Source organism: Nerophis lumbriciformis, linkage group LG09, assembly GCF_033978685.3.
Source record: "Nerophis lumbriciformis linkage group LG09, RoL_Nlum_v2.1, whole genome shotgun sequence".
Lineage (NCBI taxonomy): Eukaryota > Metazoa > Chordata > Actinopteri > Syngnathiformes > Syngnathidae > Nerophis > Nerophis lumbriciformis.
In genome coordinates, this window is record NC_084556.2 from 10,177,501 (window position 1) to 10,205,418 (window position 27,918).

General features: G+C 40.1%; 2 protein-coding genes across 6 annotated transcripts in view; one reads left to right on the plus strand and one right to left on the minus strand.

Annotated features, from left to right (window-relative positions):
- Positions 1–3,261, plus strand: part of LOC133607749 (rho GTPase-activating protein 7) — an 84,229-nt gene extending 80,968 nt beyond the window's left edge. For all 5 annotated transcript variants that reach the window (XM_061962674.2, XM_061962672.2, XM_061962673.2 and 2 more), the window contains one exon: positions 2,513–3,261. In XM_061962674.2, coding sequence (XP_061818658.2) covers positions 2,513–2,621 — 109 coding nt within the window. In that variant the 3' untranslated portion in view covers positions 2,622–3,261. The remainder of the gene's footprint in view (positions 1–2,512) is intronic.
- A 5,305-nt stretch (positions 3,262–8,566) lies between these two features.
- rars1 (arginyl-tRNA synthetase 1) lies at positions 8,567–27,469 on the minus strand. Its single transcript, XM_061962669.2, has 15 exons — positions 27,319–27,469; positions 26,129–26,263; positions 23,783–23,971; positions 23,591–23,699; positions 19,076–19,176; positions 18,881–19,002; positions 18,691–18,811; positions 18,505–18,634; positions 15,125–15,229; positions 14,771–14,949; positions 14,595–14,704; positions 14,122–14,227; positions 9,481–9,653; positions 9,164–9,411; positions 8,567–8,859 (listed from the first exon to the last, which is right to left on the minus strand). Exons 1-15 carry the CDS (start codon positions 27,364–27,366, stop codon positions 8,750–8,752), a joined length of 1,986 nt encoding a protein of 661 aa, XP_061818653.1. The 5' UTR covers positions 27,367–27,469; the 3' UTR covers positions 8,567–8,749.
- Between the last annotated feature and the right edge of the window lie 449 nt (positions 27,470–27,918).

Genomic DNA, 27,918 nt, shown 5'->3' on the forward strand with positions numbered 1-27,918 from the left:
AAGGCTAATACAAAAAAGGGATTTTTAGAAATGTTGGCCAACTGAAAAGTATGAAAATGAAAAATATGAGCATGTACAATACTCAATACTTGGTTGGAGCTCCTTTTGCCTCAATTACTGCGTTAATGCGGCGTGGCATGGAGTCGATGAGTTTCTGGCACTGCTCAGGTGTTATGAGAGCCCAGGTTGCTCTGATAGTGGCCTTCAACTCTTCTGCGTTTTTGGGTCTGGCATACTGCATCTTCCTTTTCACAATACCCCACAGATTTTCTATGGGGCTAAGGTCAGGGGAGTTGGCGGGCCAATTTAGAACAGAAATACCATGGTCCGTAAACCAGGCACGAGTAGATTTTGCGCTGTGTGCAGGCGCCAAGTCCTGTTGGAACTTGAAATCTCCATCTCCATAGAGCAGGTCAGCAGCAGGAAGCATGAAGTGCTCTAAAACTTGCTGGTAGACGGCTGCGTTGACCCTGGATCTCAGGAAACAGAGTGGACCGACACCAGCAGATGACATGGCACCCCAAACCATCACCCAACCATGCAAATTTTGCATTTCCTTTGGAAATCAAGGTCCCAGAGCCTGGAGGAAGACAGGAGAGGCACAGGATCCACGTTGCCTGAAGTCTAGTGTAAAGTTTCCACCATCAGTGATGGTTTGGGGTGCCATGTCATCTGCTGGTGTCGGTCCACTCTGTTTCCTGAGATCCAGGGTCAACGCAGCCGTCTACCAGCAAGTTTTAGAGCACTTCATGCTTCCTGCTGCTGACCTGCTCTATGGAGATGGAGATTTCAAGTTCCAACAGGACTTGGCGCCTGCACACAGCGCAAAATCTACCCGTGCCTGGTTTACGGACCATGGTATTTCTGTTCTAAATTGGCCCGCCAACTCCCCTGACCTTAGCCCCATAGAAAATCTGTGGGGTATTGTGAAAAGGAAGATGCAGAATGCCAGACCCAAAAACGCAGAAGAGTTGAAGGCCACTATCAGAGCAACCTGGGCTCTCATAACACCTGAGCAGTGCCAGAAACTCATCGACTCCATGCCACGCCGCATTAACGCAGTAATTGAGGCAAAAGGAGCTCCAACCAAGTATTGAGTATTGTACATGCTCATATTTTTCATTTTCATACTTTTCAGTTGGCCAACATTTCTAAAAATCCCTTTTTTGTATTAGCCTTAAGTAATATTCTAATTTTGTGACACACGGAATTTTGGATTTTCATTTGTTGCCACTTCAAATCATCAAAATTAAATGAAATAAACATTTGAATGCATCAGTCTGTGTGCAATGAATAAATATAATGTACAAGTTACACCTTTTGAATGCAATTACTGAAATAAATCAAGTTTTTCAAAATATTCTAATTTACTGGCTTTTACCTGTATATTACCCTCGTATTTTGATCCGGTCGGTCCGTTCTTTTAGTCCGCCGTCTTCTTCTTCTTCTTCTTCTTCTTCTTCTTCTTCTGGCCCACCAGGTGAATTAAGTGCTATTGGCGGAGTTACAATGCATAGTAGGCTACCGCCACCTACTGCACCGGAGTTGTAACTACAAGGTACATTCACAGACAGAGTCCCATTGCTTTTATGAGCGGTCGAGCGAGTCAAAAGCCGAAAAATCCATTTGTGACGGACGTAATTCTTTCGTGGCGGGCCGCCACAAATAAATGAATGTGTGGGAAACACTGCTGGTGTCTAATATAATAGAGGCCATTATTTGAGGATCTATTGTAACATAGTTTAACCTGGTGTCTAATATAGTGGAGGTCATTAGTTGAAAACATACTACAGTATGGCATTGCAATATAGTGTAACCCGTTGTTTAATAGAGTGGATACCACTATTTGAGGGAATATTGTAGTATGGTGTGATAGTATTGTAACATAGTTTAACCTGGTGTTCAGTAGAAAGAAGGCCTTCCTCCTACTCCTTTTCGAACATGTTGAAAAGAGAAACTGGAGATTGTGATGTATCATGTTGTATGCCTGCATGTTCGAAATAAACTCAAACTCAACTCAACTCAAGGCCAGTATTTGAAGACATATAAAGTATGGTGTTATAGTATTGTAACATAGTGTACTGTAACCCATTGTTTCATAGAGTGAAGACCACTATTTGAAGACCTGTTATATAATGGTGGAATAGTATTGTAACATACTGTAACCTGGTGTTTAATTGAGTGGAGCTCATTATTTTAGGAAATATTGTAGTATGTGTGATAGTATTGTAACATAGTTTAACCTGGTGTTTAATAGAGTGGAGGCCAATATTTGCGGACATACTATAGTACGGTGTCATAGCTATGTAAGGTAGTATAACCTGTTGTTTAATAGAGTGGAGGCCATTATTGGTATTGTAGCAGCACAACCCGGTGTCAATTAGAGCAGAGGTTGTTTTTTTTAAATGGAGTAGTATGTTTTATCCCAGCGCAACACAAAGCCAATATGGTTGTGCAAACTGAGCTGTGCTGTCCAATATTGTAACTCATTGTTTTGTTGTCCATCCTGTAGGGGCCGCTCACAAGTGTGGCACCACAAAGTGAGCGGACATCGCCTGTCTGCCGGTCTGCTGGCGATCCAAGAGTCCTTCAGAGCTCAACACAAAGAGACCGGCATTTGATTGGAGGGTTTTTTTGCACTTCAAAAAAGGTAGCACTCTTCACTATCTCTTGTCTCGTTAAACTGCAGAGCTTCACTTGTATTCCAAAGTGGAGCTCACAAACCCACGGTGAGACCTTTCCCGACATTGCTTCTCTTTGGCTACGCTTGAGTTTTTTCCTCCCGTCGGAGGCTTTTGAAAGGTGGTCTGCGTCTCCCCAATGAGACATACTCAGCTTCATGAAGAAGGAAAAAACACTAAGGGCGGAAGCAAGGGAAAGATGCAGCAAGCGTACGGCCCACGGACGCACACAAACACAGGAAGTAAGAAGGACAAACAGCAGGAAGTCTGGATTTTTTTGTTGTCCAGCAGATGTTAAATGTGAGAAAACAGGAGGCCATGTACTGTACCTACCTCTCCGCGGGGCGGCGCCACAATGTTTTTGCAGATTGACGAAAACTTAATGAACCGCAATGGGCGACCATTCTGAAAGATGACGGATATCTGAGCAGACTCGGCGAATACTTCAACCTGAATGCGGTTATGGACGTGACGAGGGCAACCAAAACCAGCAAAGGCGCGCCAGAAAATTGATGGAATTGTTCCACTCTATTTAATTCAACTCCAAATATCGGATATTTAAATCAAAGCTCTCAACAAAAAGCACCTGATTAAAGTGTTTTTGTCTGAGAACGCGTGTCCTGTGTTCTTTGACGAGGTGAAGACGAGATGAGTAAAGCTGGCACTCACGTACATCAAAACAAGTCACCTTTTCTCGCACTCTTAATACGCCCACTCATAATTAATTTGCATACATTTCCATATCTTCCCCGTTCATCTGAGATTAGATGGTTTAATCTCTGATAAAAACTCTCAACAACGTGGGAAGAAAAAATACTTTAACGAGGACGGAAGAGCCCCGTATAAGCAGGATTTTGAGGAAGGATTAATTTATGCACATGACAAAAAAACAGGAGCACAGAAAAGGCCTACAGGCGCCTTCAATAAATCTGGCTATGTACGCGTCGCTTCCATATGGAGCTAAAACAACTAGAAGTGACATTTTGGACCGGTCCCTTGGGCTTGGCCAAAAATATGTCGTAACCTACTTCACGAAAGGCCTTAAGCATTAATCATTAGAAAACCAGCGCGTACATTTTTAGTTTTAGTCATGTTTGATTGACTTCATCATGTACTGCGTCATATGCTGACAAAGTAAGATATTTAACACAACCATTAGATTATTGTCTCTTGACAGCTATAACCGCTTCATGTGAATGTTTTTATTACAGCTACATTTGCTAATGTGCATCTTCTGTTTCCATGAACAACTCTTTAACACGCAACATTTCTGTTTCAGCTATTTATTCTAATACCATTTTGCAGCTATTAATGCTCATAGGGCTTAAGTGTGCATGTTATATTCCAGCTATTTATGCTAATATTTGCATGTCGTCATCGAAAAGTAACATGATGTTTCCGTTTATCATTTTCTACCATTCATAGTTCAGCTATTTATGTTAATATGAATTTAATAAAAACATGTACCATTCAATCACTTTATAGGACAGTGTTGGTAGTCAAGCTAAGTGTGCTAATATTTGCATGTAAGCATACACATTTTTGCCACTGAGTGCATTTGTACCCCAGCTGTTTGCTCTAATATGTATTTGCATGTTTGCTTGGTGGACACGTCCATTAACACATTTAGTACAGACATCAGCTATTCATGCTAATATTTGTATGTATTAACATAAACCAAAAATGGTAAGTTGCAGCTGTTAATGCAAATAGTGCTACATTTTAGTTTTTTTCTGCTAATACCTGCTAAAATGTAATGTCTTGTTGACATTGCTCACATTGGTAGTCCAGCTAGTTATGCGAATTCATATTTGCATGTTGTTCACACATCTTACTAACTGATGTTTCTTCTAACTCTTTTATAGGACAGCTTTCATATCCCAGCTGTAAAATGCATGTTAGCACATAGTGGTAAGTTTGCCAATGTTTCCTTTAACGCATTGCATAATCCAGCAATTTTTTTATTTATATTTGCATTTTCTATATTTATGCTCATACTATATTAGAATCTTAGCATGCACCAACGCTTTGTATAGCTTGGCATAGCTGTTATTGTTAGCTTGCTAGATTTGGGTTTTCTCTGTTACTTGATATGACTACTAGGCCAGTGCTAACACACAGTGCTAATATTAATGTTTTGTAACATTTATCCTTATTTAGCCAACATTAATGCAGAATGTACACTAGCTAGTATGTTATGTTTTAATTAATTTACAATTCAAAAGTGTAACATTTTGGAAATATCTCCATTAAAGGTGCTGTTTGCAACTTCCTCACAGTAACATACAAAATATAACAAGACCACCACCGGCTAGTTTATGTTACGATTTGTGGTTTAACAGAACACACTTGTTTGACAATCGTCTATATTTTTCACAATTACAAAGTTTGTGGAATAAAAATTTTTTACTGGCCGAATAAAATGATTGGTAACGAACAATTTTCCGTCATGTTGTTATGATAGAATATACATTCAGTGGCAGCTAATGTTAGCTATCCAAATTGCTATTATTAGTTAACAACACTTACAGCTAATGCGCGTGAATGTGTTACGTACTTACGTCATTACGTAGGAGAAGCCGTAAACGGGCGGGAGATGCTGCGTAAAATATATTGGAAAGTGGGCACCCTCTAGGTAGTGTTGCGTTTAGACCAGATGTTCCTCCAAGGGAATTTAAGTTACTGGTCAATCCCAAGTTCTTTTGATGACATACAGGTAAAAGCCAGTAAATTAGAATATTTTGAAAAACTTGATTTATTTCAGTAATTGCATTCAAAAGGTGTAACTTGTACATTATATTTATTCATTGCACACAGACTGATGCATTCAAATGTTTATTTCATTTAATTTTGATGATTTGAAGTGGCAACAAATGAAAATCCAAAATTCCGTGTGTCACAAAATTAGAATATTACTTAAGGCTAATACAAAAAAGGGATTTTTAGAAATGTTGGCCAACTGAAAAGTATGAAAATGAAAAATATGAGCATGTACAATACTCAATACTTGGTTGGAGCTCCTTTTGCCTCAATTACTGCGTTAATGCGGCGTGGCATGGAGTCGATGAGTTTCTGGCACTGCTCAGGTGTTATGAGAGCCCAGGTTGCTCTGATAGTGGCCTTCAACTCTTCTGCGTTTTTGGGTCTGGCATTCTGCATCTTCCTTTTCACAATACCCCACAGATTTTCTATGGGGCTAAGGTCAGGGGAGTTGGCGGGCCAATTTAGAACAGAAATACCATGGTCCGTAAACCAGGCACGGGTAGATTTGGCGCTGTGTGCAGGCGCCAAGTCCTGTTGGAACTTGAAATCTCCATCTCCATAGAGCAGGTCAGCAGCAGGAAGCATGAAGTGCTCTAAAACTTGCTGGTAGACGGCTGCGTTGACCCTGGATCTCAGGAAACAGAGTGGACCGACACCAGCAGATGACATGGCACCCCAAACCATCACTGATGGTGGAAACTTTACACTAGACTTCAGGCAACGTGGATCCTGTGCCTCTCCTGTCTTCCTCCAGACTCTGGGACCTCGATTTCCAAAGGAAATGCAAAATTTGCATGGTTGGGTGATGGTTTGGGGTGCCATGTCATCTTCTGGTGTCGGTCCACTCTGTTTCCTGAGATCCAGGGTCAACGCAGCCGTCTACCAGCAAGTTTTAGAGCACTTCATGCTTCCTGCTGCTGACCTGCTCTATGGAGATGGAGATTTCAAGTTCCAACAGGACTTGGCGCCTGCACACAGCGCCAAATCTACCCGTGCCTGGTTTACGGACCATGGTATTTCTGTTCTAAATTGGCCCGCCAACTCCCCTGACCTTAGCCCCATAGAAAATCTGTGGGGTATTGTGAAAAGGAAGATGCAGAATGCCAGACCCAAAAACGCAGAAGAGTTGAAGGCCACTATCAGAGCAACCTGGGCTCTCATAACACCTGAGCAGTGCCAGAAACTCATCGACTCCATGCCACGCCGCATTAACGCAGTAATTGAGGCAAAAGGAGCTCCAACCAAGTATTGAGTATTGTACATGCTCATATTTTTCATTTTCATACTTTTCAGTTGGCCAACATTTCTAAAAATCCCTTTTTTGTATTAGCCTTAAGTAATATTCTAATTTTGTGACACACGGAATTTTGGATTTTCATTTGTTGCCACTTCAAATCATCAAAATTAAATGAAATAAACATTTGAATGCATCAGTCTGTGTGCAATGAATAAATATAATGTACAAGTTACACCTTTTGAATGCAATTACTGAAAGAAATCAAGTTTTTCAAAATATTCTAATTTACTGGCTTTTACCTGTATAAGCTGAGTTTAAATGATCACCCAGAACAGAATAGGTATTTTGCAATTTATTTCCAAAGCTTTGGAGAGACCAGCCTAGGACAACACATTCAATTGCGTAGCCAAGTTGATCCGAAAAACATTACCCGAATGCTGTGTTCTTCAATATGTCCCTCGCCCCCACCCTCCAGAACGAATACACATGTCTATTGTTCTCCTTAGCTAGAGACAGGATGAGATAAACAAATAAAAAGAGTATTGCTACTCCCTGCATTCCGAGCTCAAGGTAGTCCACAGTGTACCCTCGATCATGAGATGGAGAAAAAATAGAAAGAGCACAAAGAGAAAACACTAGTTATTTCCAACATGACTATAGAAAGAAATAACTCTTAAATATGGATATATGTAGATATCTATCTCCGTCAATCGGCATCTGTGTAAATGTTGCAAACAGCCCCTTTTAAGAACAGTGTTTTAAAACTCAAACTTGCCAGGCACCCGAGAAGAGAATGAATGTGGGGACAAAGCTAAAAACTGCAGCAAGACCCACCTGTCCTGATGAGGAGGTAGGAATGTTTTTAGCATAGCACTTTATCATTAGACATAAGAAGTACAAAGTTACATTTTCAGCATAGATCCTTTCAAGTGCAGACATATGTGATTCCAGACTAGGCTCCTATGTGGGGCTTCAGTTATGTTATGGCCTGCAAGCACGACAAACAAAGTTTAACTCCTGAGGTGTTATTGACAGGGAAGTAGTTTTTTGCGTCATCGCTGCACTGTCCTCTGGGGAATGACTTTGCCAGTCGCTTGCAACTAGGGACAATCCAGATTGGAATGTTTTTTTTTTTTTTCGCTTGATCAAACAGTTACTTTTCACTCTAATGGTCTATTTCTGGTCCTCAAATTCATCATGCTTTGCCATGCAGAGCAGACGGCTACCCCAAGATGTTGTCCAGGTTGCAATTTAGTCCAAAGTCACAAAAGTCTGAGTGCTGACGCTGTGCCCTCATTCTCTAATCATTTGTAGCAGCTTTGGGGTATCTTTTATTAGGTTTGTCAAAGTAAACTCGTGTGCATATTCAAAAAACACTGCATTAATCGTGTATAAACACCATACACGCTCTTTTAACGCGGTTGGTTACTTGAAAGGTAAAGCAGGTGGTTATATGGTCAGTGAGTGGTGTGCTCACTTCAAAATACACCCTGATCGTACTTAACATTGTGAGCAAATTTTGAACAAATAAATAACGCACACTCAAGTAAAACATTTTAAAACATGTTCCTTTATGACGTTCTAGCAATCAAAATGCATTTGTGTCAAGATATCAGGGTCTTTTTTTAAAGTGATGCATGCAAGTGATACATCGCTTGACAGCAGTACTTTTTATAAATTTCCCACACAGCCAACTTGCAGCTGTGACATTCTGGTAGAAAAAAGGGTGTAGTTATTTTTTAAACAAAGTGTTCTGTCCCTGAGGCATAAGAACTCATAAAACAACTATCCTATGATTTGTGCCAACTCCCAAAGTCATCCAAGTTTTATAGCCACACAGCCACAAAGCCCCCCTGCTGGGTAAAATAGACTCTGGCAAAGGTACTTGCAGTGTGTAAAGCATTTTAATTAAATATACCCCACAGTCACACAAAAGAACTCACACAAAGTGATGTCATTTGGAACATGTTGCTAACTAATATCCCGAGATAGGAGGCATTGCTTGGTTTCAATATTTATTTTTAATTTGAATAAAAAGGTCCTCAATCATACAGCAATGTAGCGAGGCTCACATCCTCTGGACCGGGTTAATGCCAAGGATGTCAAAACCTTTGGCCATTATGGAAGCCGCCGCATCACAGAGCAGCATCCTCCACATGTTCACCTTCACCACCTCACCTAAGAAAAAACGTAAATACGACAATTATGCGATTTCACTTCCATAACATTAATTTGGAAAAGGGGGGGGGGGGGGGGGGGGGGGGGAAGTTGCCAGAGCAGAAAAAATACCCAACCCCACGGGGTTTGTAGTACATTAGCTTGCAGTGCTAAGGGAGAATTAGCATAATTAAACAGCTAAGCCTGAAGTGCTAACACTGCCGTGCGCGGCAGGGGTGAAGTGCTAATCGGAGCTAGTGTTGTGTGCCAATCCCGCTGTGTTACACTGTTAATTTTTAGGGAGCTCTCGCTCTGATCCTTATACCTGTTTGCCGGTCCTTCTCCACGCAGTAGCAGCTGTCGTAGAACTCGGTGAAGGTGGTGGCCAGCTCGTACAGGTAGTCGCAGAGTGTGTGCAGCAGCAGGTCGTCCAGAATCTTCTGCAGGATCTCTGGAAAGCGAAGGATGCACTTCCCCAGCTTCCACTCCTTCTCGTGGTCCAAAAGGACCTCGGTGGTCTCGGCCGCCTTCCTCAGCGTGGCCTCGTCGATGTTCGCCAAGCGAGCGATGGACCTAAAGAATATACAAATATGTCGTGTTCCGCAGCTAGATGTCGAGAGACACATAGATATCAGGGCTCACCTGATGCGAGTGAAGGCGTAGAGGAGGTACGCCGCCGTGTTGCCGCGGTCGTCCAGCATCTTGTCGAAGGAGAAGACGTAGTCGTTGATGCGGTTGTGAGAGAGGTCGGCGTATTTGATGCATCCGAACGCAACAGACCTCTGAGCTTTTATCAGCTCCTCTGGGGTCAGAACCTGCGAAGAATCGATAGGTTAAAAGGAATTATGACAAACTCCCAAGGAATTCTGGCAAGTTCAGAGGCTGAGGTTGGTTTTAATGAGGCGGTGGGTGGCGGGTAAGCAGATGGTAAAAGTGGGCATCCACCCAGAGAGGCCACGCTGTTGGCACCGCCTTCACCCAGCACAACCTTACTCCGTGTCGGCTTGTTAACACTTCGACTACACATCACAGTGTGTTCCTGACACGCTCTCAACCGAGTCAGCCTTGCTTTGTTTTGTCGGTCCAACAACAGCTGGAGCACACGGCCAGGACGAGCAGAGCCTCAGGGACCAGGGAGGAGGTCAGAGTAAAAAGCTGACTGTTGCAATATCTGACTGAACAAACAAGAACCTTCTTTTAACTAATTAATGAAATAGGAAGGGGGAATTAAGGCAGAGGTTCTGGGTCACACCAGCAGTTTAAAAGCTAAAAAAAAAAACCTTCTGAACACACCAAAGTTGTAATGTATTATTGACAAGCTAATTAATTAACGTCACTAGCTTTGGAGAACTTCACTCGGTCTACTTCCAGGCATTATGCATCCATTGTTACTATAAAAGTATTGTCGATGACATTAAAAATGCCATGTGATCAATCAGAAATCCATAAATTCCAGGGCATGGTTGGGGCGTGGTTACCATGACGTCATCGTATAATTTGCTGTATGATTTTCTTTAAACAGGCTCAAAAAATGTATAAATACATTAAAAAACTAATGTGTTAACATTTTTTATATGATATTGCTATATTTTCAATTTTTGGTTCTTATTGTACATTGTTGACCATTTTTCAAGTGTCTAGAGCAGTGATTCTCAACTGTCGTACGTGTACCACTAGTGATACGCAGGGTCCATCTATGGGTACGTCAAATACCACTTGACTAAAGTAGTGTTTTATTTTCCAATATTTAAACACAGTGTTACTGTTCAAACTTTGTGTAATGTTATAGTGGCCAAAAATATTCAATGTACTTGTTAAATAAAACCTCTGCCTTGTTTGAATACTTAGGCCTACTACTAATGTTGGTCATTATTAGACGTGGGGGAAATAATCGATTTTTAGATGCATTGCAATTCGGACACGGACGATTACAGAACCGATTAGTAAACGTTGATAATCGATTTATGTATTGTAAGTAAAGTAATGCAGACAGTTCTAAAATTTGCGAACCAACCAGCCCTTTACTGTCGGGCACGTATGTATGTCCCAGTTTTGCACACATTTTCAATAATTTAATAAATGTAGGAGTTTCTTATTTCGAATGAATTATTTTTTTTAGATTGCAAATGATAAATGCTTATTTACTGAAATGAAAAGAAATGTAAAACTGCATCAATATACATAAATTAAAAATGCATCGATAATCCATTTTTAATCTAATCCTAATCAAATCGTGAGGTGCCCAAAGATTCCCACCTCCAGTCATTATGGAGGAGAGCAACATTTTTCCTAAAGTGGTACTTGGTGAAAAAGGTTTGAGAACCACTGGTCTATAGACTTTTACTTTATTAAAAACAACTGGCAACAGATCTAGTATTTTTCTGGTGGTATTATAGAATGTACTCGTGTTTAGAACTTCTGTCCCTCGATGTGGGCGACAAAAGAGGCGAGCATGACATCACCCTTGCTTCGCGCTGTTGCTCCAATTGGACTTTCTTTCCTTGAAAGCCACCACTATCTTCTGAGTATTGGCACATTTTGTAGATCCTTGTCCGCGGGTATTTGTGGGATATATTAAAGTTACGTCCACATCGCAGACATGCTGACTACGCCCCAGACAACCGCGCGTGTCTTGTTTACCTCACCCGGTTACGGAAACGCTGTTTTCAGTGATCAAAGTCTTTTTTCGGTGGCCAAACTTACGGTGCATCACTAGTCAATAGTGCACACATATACCGCATTTTTCTGACTATAAGTCGCAGTGTTTTTCATAGTTTGGCCGGGGGTGCGACTTATACTCAGGAGCGACTTGTGTGAAATTATTAACACATTACCGTAAAATAACAATTATTATTTAGCTCATTCACGTAAGAGACTAGACGTATAACATTTCATGGGATTTAGCGATTAGGAGTGACAGATTATTTGGTAAACGTATAGCATGTTCTATATGTTATAATTATTTGAATGACTCTTACCATAATATGTTATGTTAACATACCAGGCACGTTCTCAGTTGGTTATTTATGCCTCATATAACGTACACTTATTCAGCCTGTTGTTCACTATTCTTTATTTATTTTAAATTGCCTTTCAAATGTCTATTCTTGGTGTTGGGTTTTATCAAATAAATTTCCCCCAAAAATGCGACTTATATACAAACCCTGTTTCCATATGAGTTGGGAAATTGTGTTAGATGTAAATATAAACGGAATACAATGATTTTCAACCCATATTCAGTTGAATATGCTACAAAGACAACATATTTGATGATCAAACTGATAAACTTTTTTTTTTTGCAAATAATCATTAACTTTAGAGTTTGATGCTAGCAACACGTGACAAAGAAGTTGGGAAAGGTGGCAATAAATACTGATAAAGTTGAGGAATGCTCATCAAACACTTATTTGGACCATCCCACAGGTGAACAGGTGGATGCCATGATTGGGTATAAAAGTAGATTCCATGAAATACTCAGTCATTCACAAACAAGGATGAGGCGAGGGTCACCACTTTGTCAACAAATGCGTGAGCAAATTGTTGAACAGTTTAAGAAAAACCTTTCTCAACCAGCTATTGTAAGGAATTTAGGGATTTCACCATCTACAGTCCGTAATATCATCAAAGGATTTAGAGAATCTGGAGAAATCACTGCACGTAAACAGCTAAGCCCATGACCTTCAATTCCTCAGGCTGTACTGCATCAACAAGCGACATCAGTGTGTAAAGGATATCACCACATGAGCTCAGGAACACTTCAGAAACCCACTGTCAGTAACTACAGTTGGTCGCTACATCTGTAAGTGCAAGTTAAAACTCTCCTATGCCAGGCGAAAACCGTTTATCAACAACACCCAGAAACGCCGTCGGCTTCGCTGGACGTGAGCTCATCTAAGATGGACTGATACAAAGTGGAAAGAAAAGTGTTCTGTGGTCTGACGAGTCCACATATCAAATTGTTTTTGGAAACTGTGGACGTCGTGTCCTCCGGACCAAAGAGGAAAAGAACCATCCGGATTGTTATAGGCGCAAAGTTGAAAAGCCAGCATCTGTGATGGTATGGGGGTGTATTAGTTCCCAAGACATGGGTAACTTACAAATCTGTGAACGCGCCATTAATGCTGAAAGGTACATACAGGTTTTGGAGCAACATATGTTGCCATCCAAGCAACGTTACTATGGACGCCCCTGCTTATTTCAGCAAGACAATGCCAAGCCATGTGTTACATCAACGTGGCTTCATAGTAAAAGAGTGCGGGTACTAGACTGGCCTGCCTGTAGTCCAGACCTGTCTCCCATTGAAAATGTGTGGCGCATTATGAAGCCTAAAATACCACAACGGAGACCCCCGGACTGTTGAACAACTTAAGCTGTACATCAAGCAAGAATGGGAAAGAATTCCACCTGAGAAGCTTAAAAAATGTGTCTCCTCAGTTCCCAAACGTTTACTGAGTGTTGTTAAAAGGAAAGGCCATGTAACACAGTGGTGAACATGCCCTTTCCCAACTACTTTGGCACATGTTGCAACCAATTCTAATTATTATTTGCAAAAAAAAAATTAAGTTTATGAGTTTGAACATCAAATATCTTGTCTTTGTAGTGCATTCAACTGAATATGGGTTGAAAAGGATTTGCAAATCATTGTATTCCGTTTATATTTACATCTAACACAATTTCCCAACTCATATGGAAACGAGGTTTGTATGTTTTTTTTCCTTCTTTATTACGTATGCATTTTCGGTTGGTGCGACTTATACTCCGAAAAATACGGTACATATACGTATATCTATACATATCTATTCATACTGCAGCAACCTGCTGGTGGTAATGTTTTATGTTTGTGTGATTTTGATTTGAAGTTCATTGTTCCCATGGTAACCACTACAACGTCCACGCCTGAAAGTGTATTGGTGGAGAATGAGGAAGGGAAGACATGTTGACTTGGGCCGGTTGTTAGCTTAAAATTGGCAATAAATGTTAAAAATATCGTCAGACTCAGTCATGAGTTCAAACCCCGGCCGAGTCATACCAAAGACTATAAAAATGGGACCCATTACCTCCCTGCTTGGCACTCAGCATCAAGGGTTGGGATTGGGGGTTAAATCACCAAAAATGATTCCAGGGCGCAGCCACCACTGCTGCCCACTGCTCCCCTCACCTCCCAGGGGGTGATCAAGGGTGATGGGTCAAATGCAGAGAATAATTTCGCCACACCGAGTGTGTGTGTGACAATCATTGGCACTTTAATTTTGACTTAATGAGGTAAACCAGACACTTTCCTACCTTGTCTCGCTCTTTATCTTTAAGTTTGTCCATGGATCTCTTCAGTCCCTCCTCCAGCAGGTCCATGAGCCGCACCGTTTCGCCAGAGCGAGTCTTAAACTTCTTCCTGAGCGAGTGAAACAAGAGTGTGTAAAGAAGGGCAAGCAGGCGCTAACAGGTCGTCCCAAAAGACACGTCGCTTCCAATAACCTTGCAGACGACAAACGACCCAATTAAGATGTCGCACAAACATCTAAAAATCGATATCCTTCCAGTACTTGCTCTCATCATCTGGACTTTATGAAAACATTGTGATGAATTTCTAATAAGACTTGGGAGCGTAGCAGACATTCTGGGGCCAGTTTACTCTTTCACAGTAAAGGTCCAATTCATTAAAGTTAGCATATTATCATTTTGACTGTTGGCATGCTGGAAGTAATTTCCAGTGTAATATGACAACAAGTTAATCCTCACTATAGGTAAATTAGTCTTACTTGTCTTCGCCCAGCACCACTCCGAAGCACGCATGCTCCACACGGGTCACCTCGGGGTCATACCAGCCGATCATCTTAGCGGCAGCAAACACCACCTGGAAGTGTGTGGCCTTGGAAAAAGCGCACAGTATCACCAATCACTGCCTCGCCCTATGTCACCTCCTGTGTGTGCCCACCTGCCCGCTGTCCACCACGTAGATGATGATGTCGGCCTTCTCGCCGAAGATCCGCTGGCGTATGGCGGCGAGGTCCGACGTGTCGTAGGTGTAGCCGCCGTCCGACTTGACGATGGTGAGTGGGATGGACTGACCCGGGACGAACACAATCTTGCGACCCTCGTCCATCTCGGACAGGCCTGTTGATATGCATTAATGAATGAGTAACAGCAGGGGGCAGCAAAAGGAGACACAATGATGATTAACAGGGAGTGAGTGAGGGTTAGAAATTAATGGAAAAAATATATGAGGCAACATTGCCCCCTAGTGGCCTTATCACAACTGCACATTGACTCAAGCAGCAGAAAGACCCACCTTTCTGATCAAACTCCTTTACCACCTCCTTCATCATGTCCTGGTAATAAGACTCCCCTCGCTCTGTGATGTGTACGTCCAGACAGTCGTAAACTTTCTGGAACTCTGAAACACACACAGCTTGCATAAAAACACTCCAAAGCCTGAATATGAAGTCAAGCTTACAGCTGACTGCAGTAAACATCTAAAAGAGTGACACAGCCATCGTATGTCGCCATGCTTGTTTGTCCTAAGACTTAAATTAACAACTTTGCAACCTGCTGTAAAAATTGTTTTATACATGTTTTGCTTAGAGGGGAACTGTGCTTTTTTGCAATTTTGGCTATCATTTAGTATCCTTATGTAAGACAAGAACACAGATGTATTTATTATATTTATGCATTCTAATTTTTAAAATACAGCAAGTTTGAGTTGGCTAACAATGCAGCTAATGGGAGTACACTACTCCAGCGCCCCCCGCGACCCCAAAGGGAATAAGCGGTAGAAAATGGATGGATGGATGGATATTCCGCCCATACAGTCCTCTAAAATAACCACCAATAATACTCCATTTACATCTCCTGACCTGAATATTAACTAAGTATTAGCAATATTGTTATTACAAGCGCTAATGCCAAGGAACTACTTTTAGCGGCGTCAGAGCACAGATAGCAAACTTGCTTATGCTAGCAGCTACATATTGACATGCTGAGCTGCTGCTGCATCGCCTCTGAGGTGGTAAAAGTGAATTGTAGATTATAAATCATGCCTCTCATTTGAATAGTAAAAGGTTGTTGCCATAGACTGAGAAGTTAGTCAACTTTGACATTCAACTAAGACCCGGAGATGGCGAGAAAGCCACAAAAAGACGCTCGTTTTTTTTTCTACTGGCATGAGGAGTATGATTAATTATTCATCTAAACGGGATTGATTGATTGAGAAGTTTATTGATATCTTAAAGATAGGAACATACTTTCAGTCGGCATCCCAGTGAGAGCAGAAATAGTACAGTAAGTTCGTATTTTTTGTTCAGCACTTAGCAATACTGTTGCATGATGCGTTATTTCACTAAATCTTGATCCGTTTAGCACGTAGCTTCTAAAACTTGAGATGTGACGTTCACGAATGAGTAGAGTTTTTTGAATAGCTCTTTCAAGTGAACGATGAGAACCGAGTCTCGGTTGTAATTTGTTTGTTTGAGAGTCGTCTTTTATGCAAATTCTCCACGCTGCCCTCTCTGAACCAGCTCTTTTGACATTATTTATTGAAGGAGTACTGACATCACTGTATTGGCATCGTTCCTGAGGCTCTATTCATGTGAAAGCAATCATGCACACGCACTCACGCAGGCAGTTAAAGTTTAATAAGCACCTAAACCTACTGGAGCCTTTTCGCCGCTGTATTTGGAATTAGAAAATATATATCAATCAGCAACTGGAAAATAAAACAAAATTAACCAAAGTCAAAGGAAATGTTGCATTTGGATGAACTTCCGCGCAATCCACGGGGGTGATGTCATGCAAGGTGAAGCATTACATAGTGACGTCACTATCAAAGAATGGGAAATGGCACCACCTTGTGGAATGTTTACAATGGAAACAAAAGTCAAATTACATTCTTAATACAGTGTTTATATTGGTGAAATGTTTGCATTTTGATTTATTAACCAAACTTTTATCTCATTACTGCCAAGAGCGATTGTTTGTGATGAAAACAAGTTGCTTAGGAAAACATTTTTTTTTATGTATATGCATGCATACATGCATACATACATACGGTACATACATATATGTAAAAACAAGCCAGTCTTTTGAACGGCTCTTTAAAAGGAACGGCTCCCTTCAAAAGCTCATCCTCCTTATATTCAGGCTCAGAAATATGTAAATATTACATGTTATAAAATGTGTCTGTTACTACATATATCCTTAAAGTGTGCATATAAAACGATGGAGTTTTTGGGATGTTTTTTAGAGACCTTTATAGGCAAAATAGAGCGAATCCCATTAGCTTCATTGTCAGCTAAGGTTTAGGAGTGAGAATGCATTAAAAAAAAGAAAACCATGTGTGCTTCTCTCATATAAAGATTGTAAATGATAGGCAAAACTCCCCCAAAAAGTGCAGTTCCCCTTTAATCTTGCTAATTTGAGCAACAAAAATACAGCTAGCAAAACAAACATTCCACCCATTAAATGATGCACTCATTAAAAACATGAAACATTAGACTAAATATAGATCGGTAGGTTGTGAGTTCAAACCCCCGGCCGAGTCATACCACAGACTATAAAAATGGGACCCATTACCTCTCTGCTTGGCACTCAGCATCAAGGGTTGGAATTAGGGGTTAAATCACCAAAAATGATTCCCGGGCGCAGCCACCGCTGCTGCCCACTGCTCCCCTCACCTCCCAGGGGGTGATCAAGGGTGATGGGTCAAATGCAGATAATAATTTTGCCACACCTAGTGTGTGTGTGACAATCATTGGTACTTTAACTTAACACACTAGGAGTTACCCACTAGCCCGATATCAACGAAAAAACAAGCTTCCGTCCTGCACCGGGTTAACTTGTGCAAAGTTAGACAGCAAGTTAACATCTCCAATAAGCACACATGGTTGGTCTTTTCTTGTATTTTAGTGAAGTCATTTACAAAAAGTTAAACATGGTCGGCTATAGGCTACTGGGAGCTAGCAGCTACACAACAGCTAAGCACACAAGCTAGACATGTATAAAAAGTATCATTAATTGAACAATATTGCAATCTTAAACACCACATTTGTCAATATAAACAAGTATGAAATAATTAAAGTTGCAAATTACTTACACAAAGTATCCAAGGCAGAAGCCTATTAAAAATTGTTAAGTAACAAAACTCGTCTGCATGATTCAACTTACTGCGTCATGCCCTTAATTGAATTATGACCTCTAAGTGTCGCAAAACACAAATTAACACTCCACTTAAAAACATAAATCTGGTCAGTGTTTTCATACTTACCATTGTTCTGAGTAAGTTCACTTGATCAACTATTCTCTAACATTCCACACTACAAAATAATAAAAGTTTGTACGATGATTCCTGCTGATATTGTAACGGCCAACAATATTGGTATCGTATAAGAAGTGAAAAATTGGTATCGGCACCCCCAATAACACAATACTTTATTATTTTACAATACAGTACAGTGTTTTCAGTATTTATTTATCGTTTCAATCAGATGGCCATCTAATAAATAAGTGATTAATAATCCTAGTTAGGACAAAATCAGCAATTATTGGGGGTTTATATCAGGGGACGTCATTGTGAGCTTGTAAAGAGCCCTTTAAGGTACTTGTGATTCGGGGCTAAATAAATACATTTTGATTGATTGAGGTCTATGGTGTCCTCACTCAGTACTACAAGCTTACCTTTCCTGGAGACGTCACAGATGAGGTTCCAGGCTTTGAGGAACTCTGCTTCTTTGCTCTGCAGCCTGACCACACACTGGTACGCTCGCTTCTTGAAGTCCTCCTCCTCGTCAAAACGCTTCTTGGACTCCTGAAGATGGAGGACGATATGTTTTTGTTTTTAATGATCATAAAGCGAGGACTCACTTTGTAGAAGGCCTGCAGGTCCCCGATCGGCGGCGACACCGTCAGGTAGTTTGGGAATTTGTCCTGGAGGTGTGCGATGAGCATGCCGAACTGTGTCCCCCAATCTCCAACATGGTTCAACCTGAGAGAACAGCATGAGGGAATCTCTTTCCAATGTTGTTGTAATTGCAGCTTTTGATGGGACACCCACCTGACCACGTCATAGCCCAGAAACTCGAAGAGTCGGCACATGCTTTCCCCGATGATGGTGGAGCGCAGGTGACCTACGTGCATCTCTTTGGCGATGTTGGGAGACGAGAAGTCCACCACGACCTGAACACGCACACACACGTGATGAGCTGAGGTGGGTACACAGGTTAGGATGGAGGTGCAGGGGGGTACCTACCCGCTTCCTGAAGGCCAGTGGGGGTGGCTGCACACCGTTGACCAGCAGGTTGCTTAACAGCCTAGACACAAACGCTCTCTTCAGGTGGATGTTGATGAAGCCTACAGCAAGTGAGCGCACACTTTGACGTGAGGTTTGGTGACGCCAGTGGTAAAAGGAGGGAACTGCAGGTCATGGACTCTAAATATAACTATATTCTCTGGACTGCGTGCGGTAAGCCCTCGTTTATCGCTTCCGGACCGGGCCTGACCGTGGTTAATTATGAATCAAATATTTGCATAGTTGAAGCATGACAAAAATATTAATGACCTAAATAAATTTGTTTAACAAAGAGAGCTCTTTAAACACCTACAATCAGATTTACACTCCTTTAGTCCAATCACTCAGTGGCCACGATACCTGATTGGTTTGGTCGATTCTAGTGGCCAATGACACTGTGATATTGATATATTTTTTAATGCATTTACCCTACATTTTCGACTTTAAGTCGCTACTTTTTCCTAAACTTTGAATTCCGTGGCTTATAAAACAGTGCGGCTAATTTATGGATGCATCTTTGCAGACGGCCATAATACAAAAAGTTAAACATATACATCTACAGCAGGGGTGTCCATTACATCGATTGCGAGCTACAAGTCGATCGCCAGGCATAAAAAAAAAAGACCTAAAAATTAGCGATCATCAATCTCCACCAAAACGTCACTTTCGTCACTTGATTGACATTCACGGCACCCGAGGGTCTTCTGAGATGACACTGGCTGCTGCAAGATCATTATTAAGAAAAAACGACCAACAGGAAGGCGAGAAACACTTATTTCAACAGATACTTGCGATGTACTTGCCGTCAAAACTCTAAAGACCAACTGCACTGATCCTATCTTCACAATAAAAGCGCTGCTTCATCCTGCCTGCGCTAACAAAATAAGAGTCTCAGAAAGCTGGGTGCACAAGCTAGCAAGCTACGGAGTTTGCCGCAAATGTATTTCTTGTAAAGTCAGTGTATATAAACGAGTGTGGATGCTGGACAAACAAGATGGCAAAAACCAACCACTTTCATGTGGTATTGGACAGAAAGGAGGACTTTTTTTCTCCTCCATTTGAAAATGTGGACATTATCATCACTACCGTCTGGTTCCTATTGATGCAAGTCATCAGAATCAGGTAATACACCAACTTATATTCTTGTCTTCGTGTTAAACATGCTTGTATTATTATTATTAAACACCTTTAACTTATTAACAAAAACGTCTCTTTCATAAATAAATAAATATAAATGATATATATGAATGAGGTAGATCCCCTCCACTTGGTCAATTGAAAAGTAGCTCGCCTGCAGAAAAAGTGTGGCTACCCCTGACCTATAGGGTGTTTTATTGATCGTGCTATGGTGCCATCTTGACAAATTTGCTCACTGCAGGTGCTGCAGTGTACTTCCATTTACTGCTTTTAACCTTATGTGCTGTTCAGTCTTGTCGCCGTCCGTAGCGTTTTCATCGTATGGATTCTTCATTCTTCACTCCAAGCAACTTTTAGTAAGTATGAATTGATTTAGTTATATTGTCAAACTCACAAACAGACTCATGTGTGATGTCTTTAGGAGTGCATATTTATATGTGCTATCGTAATGTAATGACGCTAGCGACAATTGCTTGTGTTAGTATTATTAACTTAAAATGGCATTATTTTAGTATCGTTTCAGTTTCAAAAACTCCTCAGTAAATTCACCAAGTCTCTTTAGCTGATTGGAGAGCCAGCTTCCGCAGCTAGTGGATCCATGACGATGACTTCTGTTTTGTTTGACCAACCATGTGACAGGCACCATTTGAAAACAATTTATGTACCGTATTTTTGGGACTATAAGTCGCAGTTTTTTTCATAGTTTGGCTGGGGGTGCGACTTATACTCAGGAGCGACTTATGTGCGAAATTATTAACACATTACCGTAAAATATCAAATAATATTATTTAACTCATTCACGTAAGAGACTAGACGTATAAGATTTCATGGGATTTAGCGATTAGGAGTGACATATTGTTTGGTAAACGTATAGCATGTTCTATATGTTATAGTTATTTGAATGACTCTTACCATAATATGTTACATTAACATACCAGGCACGTTCTCAGTTGGTTATTTATGCGTCATATAACGTACACTTATTCAGCCTGTTGTTCACTATTTTTTATTTATTTTAAATTGCCTTTCAAATGTCTATTCTTGGTGTTGGGTTTTATCAAATAAATTTCCCCCAAAAATGTGACGTATACTCCAGTGCGACTTATAGATGTTTTTTCCTTCTTTATTATGCATTTTCGGCCGGTGCAACTTATACTCCGAAAAAATACGGTAAATGAAAATTTACATAATCTTTCTGTGTAAATATTCTTTTCGTAAACATTTATATCTGCAATTTATAGTCTGGTGCCGCTAAAATATGGAAAAATATTAATTTTCTCTAACCTTAAGTGGGTGTGGCTTATATACTGGTGTGCTCTATAGTCCGGAAAATACGGTAGATATTATTGTGCTTGAAAAGCCTAATTTTGGAGAGAAATACGTAGAGTATGCTTTAAAAACAAACACAAATCTCCGATATAAAAGGTGAAACTCAAAAAATTGAATATCGTGCGAAGGTTTGTTTATTCCAGCAATTAGATTTGCAAGGTTAAACTAATAAATGACAGAGGCTCAAAACATGCATCTCAAGATATTTCAAGACTTATTTTGAAAATACCTATTTTGGTATAAGTTTGATGATTATCGCTTACATCTTATGTAAAACTCAAATTGAACATTTCTGAAAATGTTGGGTTTTTAAAAACTGTAAATGATCATCAAAATGATCACAAATAAAGGTTTGACATATCTCACTTTGTACTTAATGAGTTTATATCATATATTAGTTTCACATTTGAAGTTAAATTGCTGAAATAAATGTATTTTTACACAGTATTCAATTTGTTTGAGTTTAACGTGTAGTGAAAGTACGATGAGGACAACTGTACCGAAAAATCAGTGGCCGCCATTTAAATATTTTCTATTTTGCAAAAAGGCTAAAACCAATACACTATTGATATGCCAAGATGTGATACATTATTTAAATGAAAAAATATGTTCAAAGAGTACCATATTTTCCAGACCATAGGGCGCACCGGATTGCCGATGAGCGGGTCTATTCAGGTCTATCTTCATACAAAAGGTGTACCGAAATATAAAGCATTAAAGTGGTCATATTATGATTTTTTCTAAATGTAAAACACTTCCTTGTGGTCTACATAACATGGAATGGTGGTTCTTTGGTCAAAATGTTGCATAGATTATGTTTTATAGACTATCTTTAAGCCGCTTTTTGACCGTCACTTCAGGATGCGCCGTTTTGTGAGAGTCTTCTCCCCGTCATCTTTGTTGTAGCGGTGTAGCGTGCAAAGATGGGAGTGGAAGAAGTGTCAAAAGATGGAGCTAACTGTTTTAATGACATTCAGACTTTACTTAAATCAATAACGGAGCAGCATCTCCTCATCCGTGGCTCACTAGTGCAACAACAACGCCGGAAATGTGTCCCGTGAAAATCCGTCCAACCGGAACTCTCTAATAACTAAAGTTCCGTGGGTGAATTATGTAAACCCGCTACATCGGTAGTTTTTAGCACTTCCATAGCGAGTCTACTGACAGATATAAGTTAAAACTTGATGCTACTTTATATTAGAAATGGCAACAGTGGAGGATGAATGTCCCATAACAAGAAGATAGAGAAAAAGAAGAAGCTTACTGACTACTCCATCATAGGAATAATAGGTGCCATTTTGCGGTCCTTATACACACCATAATAATACTCGTATATTGAAGCACAGTACGTCTGACTACGGTAGACGTAATGCTCCGACAATCCATCAAGCTTCATAGCTTACCAAAGTCGTACTAAAACATTTTGACTGATTTTTGAGTGCCGTGTGAAATGCTCTATATTCTCAAATATTTGGTGTTGTTTACTGGCGTCATATTGTAGTCTACACATATCTCTTATGTGTGACTGCCATCTACTGGTTACACTCATCATTACACCATGTACCAAATAAAATTGCTTCGAGGTCGGTAAGCACAACCAGAATTATTCAGTTCATTAGGCGCACCGTGTTATAAGACGCACTGTTGATTTGTGAGAAAATGAAAGGATTTTAAATGCGCTTTACAGTCCGAAAAATACGGTACTATTATTATTATTGTTATTATTATTAGCATCAATATGTCTCAATATTTGCCATTTTGTAGTTTTCCTGTTTAATTGTACTTAAAGAAAGTTTTGCTGGTCAATAAAAAAAAATGTGGATGCGGGTCACTAATGAGGCTGCACTTTGGACACGCTTAGCTTATAAATGATGTAATCCAAGGGTTAAACTTTAGCTGCCATAAAACATTTCATCATAGTTCAAATCAATGAAGTGCTAAAAGTAGTAATAGTTTAACAGTCCAACATGTGAGGAGCATGACTGAAAGTGAAAGACCGATCACGTCTACCTGGTCCTGCGATTTCGGTTTTCTCGACGAGTTCGTTTTCCGGAAGGTTCCGAATGATCTTCTCTGCGATCTCCTTCGGGTTGACCTTCATACCTTTTGCTTTTAACATCTGAAAGTCAGGTGTAGTTGTTACTTATTGTAGCTTTAATCTAAAAAAAGAAACATAATAATTCCAGGCAGCAGATGTCCAACCTGGGCCATGGCCATGGCGCTGTTACACTGGTAGTCTCCAAACTTGGCCTGCTGGTTGGGCGTGACGGCCAGCGGCGGGCTGTCCAGTTCTGGGCAAGAAGCCCGGATGGCCTCGCCAAAAATCTCCTGGAGCCGCTGGTTGATGTTCATCATGGAGGTCTCACAATGAGGGGTTTCCGCCTGGAGACTCTGAGGACACACAACCATGCAATTACACTCCAAACTAATATTTGACATTTTCTGTGTAACTTCAGAAATCATTTTCATAGTCATCATTTATTGACATTTATAGCTACATAGAGCAATTGTATTGTACTGTAATTTTCATAAAAATTACCTATGGTTTACAAACTAATTGTAATTTGTAATAGAGTAACAGATTAAATAAAAACATTTTTATTTGAAAAATATTTATAAAGTTTTATCTATTAATGGGACTTAATTCAATAAATTATATGTAATAAATTGGGAACTGCAAAAATGTCCTATTATTACAAAGTTGTCCGACTTTAATTTTCTGACATTAACACAAATATAAGCAACTAATAACGTATTAAAAGAAAGAAAATAAGTTGATTATATGGTATTTTTCGGACTATAAGCCGCTACTTTTTCCCCACGCTTTGAATTCTGCGGCTTATAAAACGGTTATAGATTTTCTTCACTAACGACCATAATGTTTTGTATTCAACAAATAGTTTTCAACACCGACAGACACTAAAAAGGTGTTATTGTTTGTGCTATGGAGCCATCTTTTGGATGAGTTCGCTCACTACAGGTGCTGCGGGTTGAAAATGTACTTCCTGTTCTGTGCCTTGAACCCGGAAGTATATCCTGTTTCGTCTACTATTTGTGTATGGCGTTTCTGCTTGAAAGGATTCTTCATTCAACGTTTGTAAGTTTTACAATACAACTAAAACAATTCATAATTACTAAACCGTCCCATGTGTGACATCTGTCGGAGTGTTTTCATGCATATTTATACGTGCCATCATAATGTAATCAAGCTGGAGTCGTTAGCATTAGCGAACATGTTAACACATTTACAAGCTGTGTGTTAATATTATAAACTTACATAGGCATTTTTTTGTTTTGTTTCAGTTTCGTAAATTCACCAAAACGTCACCGTGGAGTTTTTGAGTCTGTTTAGCTGATTAAAGAGCTAGCTTGCGCAGCTGGACGGTCCATGACGATGACTTCTGTTTTGTTTGATCAGTCGATGTACTGCCGTGTGATAGGCACCGTTTCGGAACAATTAAGGAATGTAAATAAACATTTACAAAATATTTCTCACCAAATAATTATAATATTTCTCACCCTATCTCTAAGGGAGAGCCCCGCCACCCGACGAAGGAAACGCATTTCGGCCGCTTGTACCCGTGGTCTTGTCCTTTCAGTCATAACCCAAAGCTCATGACCATAGGTGAGGATGGGAAGGTAAATCGACCGGTAAATTGAGAGCTTTGCCCTCCGGCTCAACTCCTTCTTCACCACGAGGGACCGATACAGTTTCTGCATCACTGCAGACGCCGCACCAAGCCGCCTGTCGATCTCACGATCCACTCTTCCCTCACTCGTGAACAAGACTGTGAGGTTCTTGAACTCCTTCACTTTGGGCAAGATCTCCTCTCCAACCCGGAGATGGCACTCCACCCTTTTCCGGGTGAGAACCATGCACTCGGACTTGGAGGTGCTGATTCTCATCCCAGTCGCTTCACACTCGGCTGGGAACCGATCCAGTGAGAGCTGAAGATCCTGGCCAGGTAAAGCCAACAGGACCACATCATCTGCAAAAAGCAGAGACCAATCGGGATGACCTCAACGCCCTGACTGCACCTACAAATTCTGTCCATAAAAGTTGCAAACAGAATCTGTGACAAAGGGCAGCCTTGGTGGAGTCCAACCCTCACTGGAAACGAGTGTGACAAAGCTCTGACAATCTTCATATATTTATGGCCACATAATACAATTTTATTGTACTGTAATATTCATTAAACCATTTTTATGTATTTTAAATAAATTGTAATTTGTCTGTATTGTATTGATTTAATTAGTACACAATTTTAAGATTTATTGCATACGTCTTTAATTTACAATTTATTTTTTTAAATAAATCAATGTGTTTTTTTAATCTATTAATGATTCAATTCACTAAATAATATTTCATAAATTAATCACTGTAATATTTATTACATTTACCATTATTACCAAGCTGTCCTATTTAAAGTTTCTGACATTAATACAATTATAAGCAAATAAAAACGAACAAAAGTTGAATTCAATGAGTGTGAAAAAATGTATTCCATCTGCTGTAAACATAAAAAAATAATAATTTCGGGCACTCACCCTCTTGAGTATGTTGAGGCGATATTTGAGCCTGGAGTTTTCCTCTCGTAAATCATCCAAATGTGAAGATGGACTCAACTTTTGGGGATTCTTTAGACACTCGATCACTGCGAAGAGACTCTTTATCTCGTGCTCCTGAAAATCAAAAACAAAAAAATATTACACGTGTGGGGGGGAGAAAAACTCAGTGGTCGTAGCAAAACATTGACTGAGATTTCAAATGCAAAGGACAGCTTATTTATCCAAAAAAAATCCTGAACCTTAGAAGAATTGTTCATTATTGTAAAAAGGTAACCATACATTTTAGTGTGGTGCAGTATTCACAAAAAGTAATCTGATCATAAATCATTAACACTTTTATTGACCAAAAACACACCAGAATGAAACTGAAAGCTTAATTTAACATGCAATAGTCATTAAAATTGCACCTGGGGTCACTTAAATAGCATTTTACAGGGTCTCTCTACATATACCGCACAGCATATTACATTTAAATAATTCATCAGTTTTAATAAATGATCACGTGTTGTGCACAATATGACCGCAAGAGGGCACTACACTAAACCACACTTTTGTAGTACGTGTCCATTGTGACAGCGGTATGAACACATTTAATTAAACCGATTTCGATCAAAACAAAACAAGTCTGATCTTCAACAACATTTTTTTTTTCAAATTAAACCATAACGTAAGATGATGACAATGATACACATTGTCTGACAAGACTCATTTTAAATAAGTAGTCATTTCAAAAAGACGCGCCGTTCTAAATAAATCACACTGTCTGCACATCGGCATTATAGACATATATCAATAAAATGTATAAATGAAATTCGGCGTAGGAATTTGATGCAAAAAAACAAGTAATATCTAAGAAAAAGAGTAAAAAGTCGCGAATGTTCGCTCAAAAACGCGTCGCTCTGTCTGTCTTGAGCAAATGGCAAACCCAACTACAGTGCCCTCACTTTCGTATCATAAATACTTGTTTTGCTTTTTAATTAACGCCGAATTTGAAAGTAATACCATCCAGTCCGAGATATGTTCAAATAAGTCGAACAACTTTACATACAAATATTTGACCACCAAGTCTGCGTATTTATGTCGGATTTGCAAGGCGCTACCTGGCAGTCATTCGCCAACACGACGGAAGCACTGGTTTAGCTTCAAATGTTGCTACTAGCGGGCCTCACCTGCTGCTCCTGCCGCGCCGACAACTCTGTCACACCGTCTCCCATCATTCCGAAGCACCGGGGGATGAAAACGCAATTGGAGTGAAATGTGTGCGCAAATGGACGCGGCTGATGAAACTCAACTAACAGCAGGAAGTAAAGCACAACTTTTTATGACCACTTCCGGTGAAGCCAAAAGAATCCTTTTTTTACTCGCTGTTAAACGGGCTTGGATTGTACTTTGTCGCCACCTACTGGATAAAATCGTCTTTGCATGCTGAAAATTAGTTTAAAAATACGGTTATTGGTCCAACAGCTGAACAATTTAAAGTGAATGAACACAAATATAAACGCAACATTTTTGTTTTTGCTTCCAGTTTTCAAGGGTTAAACTCAAATATCTAAAACTTTTACTATGTACACTAAATACCTATTCCTCTCAATTTGAGGCCCGTGGCATAGGCCGTATAGGCAAATGCTAAGGGCGCCGTCCATCAGGGGGCGCCACGCCAGTGCCACAAATGTTGGAGAAAAAAAAAGAAAAAAAAAAAGTTGGTACTATTATTTCTAAATACAAAAAATAATCCCACGTTAATTAAAATGCAAAGTAAAGCCTATTTA